We start from the raw sequence: 12,252 nt of genomic DNA on the forward strand, positions 1-12,252 counted from the left end.
AGGAGACGGTTGTAACTTCCGCTTCAAAATGGGATCTAGGTCGCATGTTGTTGACAAACGGGTCTGGATTAGTATCTTTGGTCTGACAATCGTTGGTGATGAACTCCGTATGGTAGACGGGGATGTACCGGGAAACTATGACCATGAGGCCTACATGAAGTCAATCCTCAAAGATCCTTCCGTATTTGACAGATCAAATGAAACAATAACAGCTGGTCATTTGAAGCGAGATCCTAGGCTCTTGAACTGGGTAATCTCAAGAATCATTCGACCAAGGGCAGGAGGATATTCGAGAATTGAAAGAAATGAAGTGGTGCTCATGTATCTGCTGCAAAATAGAACGCGTTTACACTGGCCTCACTTCCTAGCTGCTAAGTTTCATGAGGTCAAACAGAAAACTACAGCCCTGTGTTATGGTTCAATCATTCAAACAATTGTCAATCACTTTGGTATGCGACTTGATCACTTACACTACACTCGCATACATCAATCCCAGGAATTCTCACAAACCACCTTGACTCTTATGGGATATCATTGGAATCCTGTTAGGAAAACCTATTATCTCATTCAAAAAGGAACAGAGAAGGTTATCTACAACTATGATGATCCTACGGAGTTTGGAAACAATGTAGGAAATGAGGAAGAGGGAAACGATCAAGAAATAGCAAATGATGAGGATCAAACCATGGAAGACATAGCTCATGACACGGATCCAAATTGGCAATATGTTCCGTCTCAACAGGAAGAAATTCCTTGGGGATACACTGCTCCACCTCCTCCTGATCAATCCAACATAATATCTATGCTTGAAGCTATGCAACTTCAACAACAGCAGAACTTTGAAACTCAACAGCTTCAATTTCAAACAATGCAGCAGCTTCAACAAGATAGATATGAGGAACAACAACGTCAATACCAATCTTTGTACGGCTTGGTTCAGGAACAAAGGAACGATTTTGAAACGTTTGCATCCAACTCCATATTGAGGCAGAATCAGTTTGAGGAAACGGCATTGCATCGCCATGCTAACATAAGCCAAAGCTTCAACACTCTTAACATGTCTGTGCTGGATTTGTTGGAACAGGTTGAAGAAGATCGACCTCATACATTTCAAAGAGGAAGAGGAAGAAGGGGCAGGCGTTAGGACATATTGTTTATCATATCATCATTTCATTGCATTTCATGCCATTAAGTTTTTGTTTTGTTGTTAAAAACATTATATGATGTAGCACTCTCTGTTTTCTGTTATTAATCTCTTGAACTACTATGTATGTTGTTGGCTTTCTTTAAAACATGATTAGCTCTTATGATTTCACCATTTACATGTTATCTATCTCTATGACTACCGGTATTCTTTATTTCTCTTGTTTCTCTCCTACTCTGTTCGCTTTGTTTCTCTTTTTGATGTTGTCAAAGGGGGAGATAGATACAATAGATGCTGAGTGTACGGGGGAGCTTTGTTGAGAGATTGCCCTGTTGAGAGATAGATGCTGGATGTACGGGGGAGCTCTTTTGAGTCTTTATCATTTACTACCAAAGCTTAGACGAATGGTTTGCCATCATCAAAAAGGGGGAGTATGTGAATACAAGATTACACTCAAAGATGTTTTTGATTCATGGCAAACTCAAATAAGCATTCAAACAACAAGACGGAAGCAGAAAACTTAAAGAAAAGCAAGCATTGATCACTCATAGGTCAACCCATTATGTTTATATGTTTAAAGGTTGACTCAACACAAGCTAAACAAGAAGAATGCAGAAAAACAGTAGTTAGGTCGACCTACCATCAACCCAGGTCGACCTAAAATGGAGAAAAATTCATATACCCCTGCTAGGTCGACTCACACATCATTTAGGTCGACCTAAATTGATGAATTCTACATACCAGCCTGTTAGGTCGACCTACACATCAACTAGGTCGACCTAATCTGTGAAAATGTCCCCAGAATGCATCAGAAGAGGATTCTGGTCGACCTACTCCTTCAACAGGTCGACCTAACTGGGAGCAAAATTCTGCAAGCTCTGTTAGGTCGACCTAAGCACTACAAGTGGTCGACCTAACTGATCAAGAAAGTTCAAAAATCAGTTTTTCTTGGTTCTAACTGTTATGCAATCATATATATTGTGCAAGGGTAATTATTCAAAAAACACCAACGACTGAAAGATACACAAACGCTTCTCATCTTCGTTCTTCATCATCTCCAACACAATTACACATAATCATTCTTGCGTTGCGGGTTAGTGATGAGTTCGATAACGTCCATGGAACGGAATTGAAGATTCCTAGTGGGTGAAGGTTTGTGGGGTTTGTTGGTGAATAAAATCTGCGGGTTTTGTCCTCCACGACGGGTGGTTCTTGGGGGTTTTTATCAAGAGGCGTTCATTGAGGATTCGGCTGAGTGTAACGATTGAGGAACGGGGAGTTCAAGGAATCAAGACACTGCAGAAGGGAATCAAAGTGAAGCTCTTGGATAACCTTGATCTTGGTCAAGATTAAGGGGGAAGAAGATTCAAAGGATCGACATAATTGGTTTATCGTTTATCGCTTTGTTATCTTCTTTGTATATACTACTTTCAACATTAATGAAAGATTACCCAATTTCAATTTGGAATTGGGGGCAGACGTAGTCGTAGCGAGGACGATCGACGAACTGCCTAAACAAATATCGTGTTCTTGTCGCTTTTACTTTTTCATTTACATTCTGTTCATATTTGGTTATAATAGCAAATTGATCAACGATTCGAGTGTTAAGATTGTGAATTAAGTTCGTTCATAAACATCACAATCCATCACACATTGAATTACCTTCAATTTGATCATTATCACCAAGTGTTTGTATATTTGTTTCTATCACTCTTACTGCATTGCAAACATTGTCCATCATACAAAAAGTAAATCTGATTTTCATAAGAGAAACATCTTGATTCTGCGACATATACTCTTATCATTTACTTCAAGTATTTGACTGGTTTTTCCAAACACATATATAATCGTTTCGATAGTGGTTCGGAATAGACGCGAGTCGATTCAGAATTCACTTCCGCTGAAAAGTCGTTTAAATCCGTAAAACTGTGTACGATCTATTCACCCCCCCTCTAGATCCTAAGGCCAGCGTCTAACACCACTCCACTTAACCGTATCCCTTCCCTCCTTAGGAACCTCTCGGCCTAACAACAAAAAATGGAGCATGCCATGCTCGGCCACCACCAACGAATCGGTGTCAACACCCAAAACCACACCGAAATTCCCCCACTTCCACAGTCCATCGACCCAACCACCCATACTAGCCACCGCCAACCTTTTCAAACAAGAAACTGAAAATAACTTAGGAAAACGTTCCTTAAAACTAATATTATCCACCCAACAAGATTCCCAAAACGGAGTGGTAAAACCGTTTCCAATCACAAGCCTACTCTTCACCTCTATCGGATCCTCCACCGAAATGTTACCAATCGAAATTAAATCTTTCCACCACACCGAAAAAGAAGAAGATGGAATAGAAGAAGAGTTAAGAGAAGAAGACATACCTCCACAAAAGGAATTCATAACCAAATCATCGTACCGAGCTTTTAATACATTGTACCAAGGCGCTTCTTCCCCTACTAAGATCCTCCACCTCCATTTATTAAGAAGAGCCCATTTTATCTTCTTTCTTCTTATTTTATAATACTAATTTAATTATTTATTTTTTACAAAGTGACCTATAATTTAAGGGAAATGCTAACGAACGCCCTTGGGACACTCTTTAAGTGATTAAAATAGTAAATTTTTTTAAAAATATGTGTATTCAATGCATTAAAAATTAAAATACTAACTTTTATAAAGAATATTTTCTTTATTTAATATTCTTAAAGATATTCTTAAAGAGTGTCCGTAAGAACACTAGTTAGCAAGACTCATAATTTAAAAAGTGAAAGGAATATGAACATTGACAACTACTTTTGAGTTGTAGTAACTATATCAGATGGAGTATAAAACAGTTATGATGACAACTACTTTAAGTCGTAACTATTAGGATCACATTAGTGATAGGAGATTCTAGTAGTTTACGAAACTTTTAACACGATTGTTATCATAAGTGTACACCAAAAAACAACTTTTTAAGTGTCAATTTCAATTGCAAAAAAAAGGTGTTGATTTCATAATATGGCCTTTCAGTTTCTATTTGAAAGATGGCATGAAACACATACAAAAACCCTATTATATACCTAACAAATGAAAATTGTTCACGGTCCACAAACACATAATGTTATACTAATTTTCATGGCTATATGACGTTAACTCAAATGAATCGACATTACGAAAAAGTAAAATGGGTCCATAATCAGTTTCCAAGTAAGTTCAAAACGTCCATCATACGATGGTTTAATTTAAATACGTTCCTAAATAAATCATAGTACATAACATGGAATTTAACATAACTTGTTTCACCTCGACATGTAACTCCATGAAGGGACCCAACAATTATTAGGAGCTGACTCTTCTGCTTAGCAATAATAATTAAGAAAACATGTTGGCATCACTAAATTTGAATACCCCACCAGTGATTCTTGCTTAGAAAAATACAAAAATAAACAAATATGATGAGTTGGTATACTCAACCTTCTCCATCTTCCATATCTCATGTTATCCAAAAATCCTTATCTATTCGGATAGTAACACCAATACATTATTATACATTATTATAGACTCATATACATTGCCAAACTGGTGTAACAAACAAATACAATAATTGTACTTGCTAATAATACTTAACAATGCAGAATTGAAACTTGAATGCAATATCTATATTTTTTTTAACAGATAAGTGCATGTTTAGAATGGGAGTGAGTTCGACAGAACCACGACTCTTGGCTGTGATTTTATCAAACTCAGTGCGAATCCAAACATGTCTAGTTAACAGGATGCCATCCACCTAATCAACCTACCTTTTAGTATGGTGTTTAAATTATTAATATGCTATGAGTGCAGACACTCCGAACACAATACTAACCTTGTCTCGACGACACCGGTAATAATTTAAAAATAAAAAGATAAATTAAACATAATCACAAGTGTCGTTGTCAGACGACATGGACACTGACATGCATTTTTCATGGGTCTGGGTGTCAAACCGACATGGACCCGGACACATTTTTGACACATTTTTTTCATAGGTGTCGGTGCTACATATACCTCTAAGATGCTAGGTATTTTAGAGATGAATTTTAAGTTACATGCTTTAAAGACACCATTCATCCAATCAACCAATCCTGTTCTCAAATAAACTCAGAGGTCAGAACACTGTATTATGTTTTTTTGTGTGAGGAAAATGATGAAATGCATGGCATGGGGAAAGCCAGTGAGAAACTGCACATGGAGTAGTTTTCAAGGATGTGTGTGTGGCCTTAAAAGTCAAAGACATACTCCTAACAACCAGTTTAAATGAGCCATTATTGAGTAACAATAAATCAAACATCATATTTGTTACTCCAAGTTTTAACCCAAGGTGAAACATCAAAAATAGTAACAATACCATGTACTGTATGCAAGATCTTTATTGTTTTAGTATATTTAAGACATGAATACAACTTGTACCTAACCTTATCTTTCTTTAAATACTGAAATTGCTAGCCAAATGTAAATGACAAACTGCCAGAAAACTCAAGATTCTCCTACAACCAAATCAAACACGGTGGTGTGAACGTGGAAGTTTCAAAAACATCCAAATGAACAATAACATAGCCATAGCCAGGTCACAATCATAACAGACCAATAAAAAACAGAAAGCAAAATAAAGAAACATATGGGTTTTTATTCACATCATTGGCACCCCAAAACAATCCACTTACATGCAATGCAAGAAAACATTATTCTCAATCTAAGAAATGGCTAAGAATTGAAGATAAATAAAAAACCTCAAAAACAAAGGTCATCATCATAAATAGCATAACCAGAGCATTTATCTTTGACACACCAACTTGAATCACCTCTGAAACAACAACAAGTAGAGTGAAAGTGGAGAGGTTGAGTTGAGAGAAATAGTGCATGACTCACCATTCACTAACAGCAGCTGTGTCATAATCAAAACATGCATTTGTTTCGCCACTTTAAATGGACCCCAAATTTCCCTTAATCTCAAACCATGCAGCCAAGACCAAGATACAAGTATATGTTGGAAAAGTAGGATCCTCCATACCAATCCAATCCAATCCAACAAATTGGGAATGACCTTCAAACTTGAGAAACACAACAATTGAATTGACTCACTCAAGCTCAGAAACAAGCTTTCAAGTTTCAACCACTAATTACTTCTTCAACAGCAACAATAACTTATCAGTCAAAACTCAAAACGCACTAAGAAAGTGAAACAGAAGCAATTAACTCAGCATTCCATCAACATCCAAGCTTGGAGAGCTTTCAACTCAACAATCAAAAACGAATTCTACCAATGATTAAGGTTCTGAAAACCTATTCCAGCCTCAATCCAATTTATCACCACCACCACTATCACATCACATAAATAAAAATCATTTTTTTCTCTTCTTCTTCAAAACCCCATAATCTAAAACAAATTTGAACATCTAAAATAAAAAGAAGACTAATTAATCAATCTTCCAAACCAGAAGGAAGAAAAATCCCTAATTGAATTCCTTGATAGATGGACTTCTCCACTCAAAACCAAAGGAACAAAAAAAACTAAACCCTAATTCTTCTACTTTCCACACATCAAAAAGCAACATCCATAACAACACTGAATAACTATATATACCAAGAAAACACCACCACCGCCGTCGCCACCACTGCAACTCCACCACAATCAATGATGTTCATCGTCTCTCCGACCGGAATTTCCATGTCCACCAGACAAGGAAGCAAGCAAATTCAAATGTCCAGGAAGATAATTCCCAACTCTAGCAGCCGAGGCTTCTCCCATAGCTTGTTGCTGCTGGTGTTGCTGCTGATGATGATGAGCGAAGAAATTCGCTTGATGCTGATGCTGCTGCTGAGACATAGACTGAACCACCATTTCCGGCGGAGGAGCAGCAGCAGCCGCGGCAGCGAAGCTCCAAATTTGACCAAAATCAGGCCGTGTAGGTAACGCCCAAAGAGCAGCCGGTGTAGAAAGAGAAGCAACAGAAAGCGCGTCGTCTTTCGCGTTGTTCCCCGACGGAGAAGACGAATCGTCATCGGTGCGTATACGTTTCCCGAGAATGAAAGGAGAGGGAGAGAGAAGCGGTTTATGGTCAAGCGAAGTGGAGGAAGGAGAGGGGAGAGAATTGTTGGAGCCGCGAAGTGAAACGGAGAGAGAGGAGAAACTCGCCGGAGTAGTTCCTGTCCCGGTGGCGGCGATGATGGAGGGTTCAGCTTGACGGAGGAGCCACTCGATGGTTTGACCATCGGATTTGTGACCTAATTCGCGGGTGAGTTGGAAGACGCGTGCGGCGCATATGATTGGCATGCGAATACGGCGGCCTCGGCCGTCTACTTTGCTGTGACGGTCTTTTGACGGCGGTTTCTTGACGGCTAACTGTTGACGGTGAGGGTCAATGATGGAGCCGTTAGTGGTTGTTGGAGTTCCGTCGGTGTTAGACATTTTAGGGAGGGGTGTGGGTTTAGGGTAAGGGTGGTGGGAGTAGTAATAGTAGTAATAGGAGTTGATGAATTAATGTTGTGAAGAAGAGGTTGATGAAGTTGAGTGAGTGAGTGATAGAGAAAGAGGGAACAGAGGTCTAATGATTGAGCGGCAGGAGCTGGTGGAGACAGGAAGAAGGCACATGGGTGGTGGGATCCACTTCTTCCCTCTACTATCTACTCTATGTATCATATCATTCATTCCCACGCGCTTTCTCCTTCTACTTACTCTTCCACTATTTCATTAAATTTTTCAATATCTATAATATAAGAAAATTAATGGTTATGGAAAAGTCTAAAATACCCTTATTTGATTTTTTGCCACCACATTAAAATTGTGGTTTTTTGTCTTTGTACCATAAAGTTCTTAATTTTATTATTAAAATAATACAACTCTTATATTTTATCAAACTTATCAAATCTCTCTCTATTCTCTACTTTTTTTTCTCTTTCATCAATTTCTCACTTCTTTCTTCAAAAAAAAAACTATCAATCTCAAATCTATAATATAAGAAAATTAATGGTTGTGGAAAAGTCTAAAATACCCTTATATACTAGAAATAGTATTTATGATCAAATATTTTTGATAAAAAATGGTATACGGGAAAAAATATACTATTGATCTAAATATTTTAATATACAAAAAATATATTATTGATATAAATATTTTTTTTTTAAAAATGGTATACGGGAAAAAATTTATTATTGATCTAAATAATCTTATATACGAAATTTATTATTGATCCAAATATTTTTGTGAATGATACCTAAACAAAAATGAATTCTGTACGGGAAAAAAATCTATTATTGATTTAAATATTTTTATATACGAGAATTGGTATTTATGATTAAATATTTTTAATCCAAAAATGGTATACGGGAAAAAATATATTATTGATCTAAATATTTTTATATATGAAATAATCAATTATTAATCTAATTTTTTTTTAATATTTTTTTAAAATCAATGATGTATCCAAATTCGCGTAACCGAACAGAACCCGTGCGTACGCACGGGTTTGTTACTAGTTTCAAATATATGGGAAATGCTAAGCACAACGGTTAAGTATTTCAAAATAGTAAATTTATCTCGGTAATCTGCATATTTTATGTCTTAAAAATTGAAATATTAAACTTTTTATAAAATATTTTCTTTTTTTAGAAAGAACCATTGCCCTCAGGGCACTGGTTAACAAGACCCTTCAAATATTACTCTTATTTGAAAGCTTGTTAATTCAATCATTTCGTTCTTCATATGAACATTTAAGGCTATGTTTTGGAAGACATGTTTTCAAGTTTATAGCTTATATCTTATGTCTTATAAACTCATATGAAAATTTAGACTCATTTGGTAAGATTTTTTCATCACGAGTTTATAACTTATTTTACCAGCTTATAGTTTATTTTCCAGACGCTATTTTAAATAGCGTTTTAGCTCAAGTCTTATAGCTTATTATTTTTTCTTCCTTTTTTATTCTTATTATTTTAATTAATATCCATGTCTAATCCTTATAATTTAATTTAAAATAAAATAATTATATATTAAATATCTTTTTTACATTTATAAGTTAATTGAACCGCTAATTTTATCAAACACTTTAGTTAATTTATAAGCTATCAGTCTCAACCATCCGCTATAAGCTATAACCCACCAGTCATCGACCATCAGTCATAAACTATAAGCTATCAGCTAGCTTATTAGTCAACCGCTATTTTTACCAAACAGACCCAAATTTTCTTTGAGTCACTTTAACCTTGATGAATATCTGAAATTCACTTCACTAAAGTTTTTTTTGACAACAAAATCTTTTTTCTTTGATTTTTCTCATTCTAGTTCCAGTATGATTTTATGTGTCCATTTAAATTTATTAACAAAGATGACGGCAAAATGAATGGATTCAATGAATATGGACAGTAACAGAATCATATCGAAAATTATGAGGGGGTGATGTAAAAAATATATTATTATTTAATAAATTAAATAATTATTTTTTACTTATAATAATAATGATCAAATAGAGTAAATTTTAACTATTCCATCTATATTATATAAAAATTTTATATCAAAAAAATTGCATTTTTTATATTTTTAATTATAAAACATGGATTCAACACTTGAATTTGATTTTTTTTTTAAATAAAAAATTAATGCCAGATGGATTAATAGACAGTTAAAAATATGTCAAACTTATGTGTTTCACATATTTTTCACACAAAAAAAAAATACCAAATCTTGATTTGACACCTTTGGTTGCAAAACTAGCACCTAGCCACCGATCGATCAATCGGGATAATTTTTGGAAATTTCTTTACCCACCTCTTAACTTTCTTGGTCACCTCTGGTAAATTTACCAAAATACCCCCTGTTTTGGAAATACATTTCCGAAAAAAGTGCTTTTATTGAAAGAAAAGGTGTTTTCGGAAATGTATTTCCGAAAACGTGTTTTTTTTTTTATGAAAAACACTGATTTCGGAAATGTATTTCCGAAATAAAGTTGTTTTCCAGAAAATTGGTGTATTCGGAAGTTCATCTCCGAATTCACCTCCCTTTGAAGAATTCGGAAATGTACTTCCAAAATAAGGTCTGGACAGAAGAAAAATAACAAACAACAACGATTCGCTTTATTTAATCGGATGAAGATTACATCGATCACATTACATAAGATTAAAGTTACATATTGTTAAACACGGGTAGGTGAGGATGAGTCAACATTTTGATAACGTCGTCCCCCGATCTTTGAAGCTTCGCGTCCAACTCGATCGGACCCTTCGAAGAAAATCGGTCAAAAGTTGTCCACAAAACCGCTAAATCTTCGTCGTTCTTGATCTCAAAAGGTGTGAACTCAACGTCTCCTTCGTCGTTAAGCGATGGCGAGCGGTACTCGAACTTGACAACCTTTCGATTTTCGGATATTGCAATAGCGTGTTGAGCAACGTTATCAACTCCGCAAACGGCGTGTCGCGCGAGAAGCCGAATTGGAACGGCATCAGGTAGCCAGTGGTGAAGTAGACGAATGCTAGGTGGGGGTAGGTTTGTGTCATTTGTGTTTTCTGGTGTGAAGAGGATGAAGAAGAGTGTGTTGTATTTATAGACTTATTGGGGCAATGATGGTCCAACAAACCTTATCCTACATTCAGTGGTATTTTCGGAAATGAACTTCCGAAATTTGGCTGAAAACAAGTATATTTCGGAAGTTCATTTCCGAATTATGCAGAAACAGAGGTGAATTTTGCATTTTGTTGATTGCTGAGTGTTTTGTGTAAACAATACCAAAAGCATTCAAAATAGACATAAATTAGACAATGATGACATAAAACATACTTATATTCTATATGTATTAAATCGGTCCGATTTTACATGGTAAACGACAATACATACAAAAACGGTCCTTACAAACAAAAAAACGGTCCGGTACAAACTAAAATTCACCGAACCAATCGGTGGCTCCTAAATCTAAAATAGGAATGTTCTTCGACCGCTCTCTATTTTGCTCACGCTCTTGGCTCATCATTTCTTCAAACTCCGCCATTCTTGAAGCGAAAGGATCCGGCCAAGTCTCCGCCTCGTTTGAATGATGTGCCGTCCATTGACAAGAAGTAGCCGGTATAGGACACCCTGGTTTCAAAAACACTTGGACGAAGTGCCGCGATATTAGATACCCGGTGCATATGATGCGGCTCGACGCGTCCAATGGCGGTCAACTATGAAGTGGAAAGAAAGTCTCACTTAGTCCAAATCTCGTCAAATCAACACACACCCGATCATATGCACTTGCTATTAATGACCCATATCAGGGAATGACATCCACTTCGAAACCGGAGCGATACCGGTAAGTGATGGAACAAGTGAATCATGAAGTTTCGCAAACTTTTCTTGATTTTCATATAGTCGAGCGTAGATGTCCCGATGCGAAGTCAACTCCGAAAGAAGTTCCCGTCGAACTAAAGTGTGATTTTCTTCCCCTTTACCGAGCAAACCCGCAACGAACCAATATCCACAATTGCCGTCGCCTCCAACATCAACGATGTTATCGATATATTTGTGCATAAAAAGTGGCATCTCATCAATGTAGATAATGGGTGATTTTTGGATCGGCGGTGTGCGAGGTGGCTTCGAAATGCGGGCTCCTTTGTTACCACTACACTTGGACTTTGGTGTCGGTGAATCCGAGAACAATGCATCAACATGTTCAAAGTAGGAAGGAGATCTTTTTGTTGATGTGTCTTCTTGTATATTTTTGGACTTTTTCGGTGCACCTTTTGTTTTAACCGGTTGAGATGGCGGTTTCAAATCGGTGGTCTCCAGAAATGCAATTTTTCGTAATTGTTCTTTTATGTGCATTTTCATTGTGTCATCCGCATTAGTAAACTTCTCCATTATCACTTCCAACTCGTCGAAGATGGTGATTTTGGAGACATTTTCTCTCGGCGCGTCAAAATCATCAAAACGAAGCTTCTTCCAATGATCAATTACCTCATCCATGCGTATCGGTGAATTCAACTTCATTTTTTTGAAAGTATACAAGCACATGGAAGGCCGTATGTCCGTCTAATGGTGCACCCACATAAAGAACTATCCGGACCCGTGGTCTCCGCCCGCTTCGCTTCATGAAACATAAAATTCAAACCCGAACGGG

At 36.6% G+C, this 12,252-nt stretch overlaps 1 protein-coding gene across 1 annotated transcript; it reads right to left on the reverse strand.

The window, feature by feature from the left end:
* Nucleotides 1–5,775: 5,775 nt before the first annotated feature.
* Nucleotides 5,776–7,834, reverse strand: LOC131649208 (transcription factor TCP7-like). The gene has a single exon (XM_058918965.1). It carries the CDS (start codon nt 7,575–7,577, stop codon nt 6,801–6,803), a length of 777 nt encoding a protein of 258 aa, XP_058774948.1. The 5' UTR covers nt 7,578–7,834; the 3' UTR covers nt 5,776–6,800.
* Nucleotides 7,835–12,252: the final 4,418 nt, after the last annotated feature.

Source organism: Vicia villosa, linkage group LG2 (genome assembly GCF_029867415.1).
Source record: "Vicia villosa cultivar HV-30 ecotype Madison, WI linkage group LG2, Vvil1.0, whole genome shotgun sequence".
Taxonomy (NCBI): Eukaryota; Viridiplantae; Streptophyta; class Magnoliopsida; order Fabales; family Fabaceae; genus Vicia; species Vicia villosa.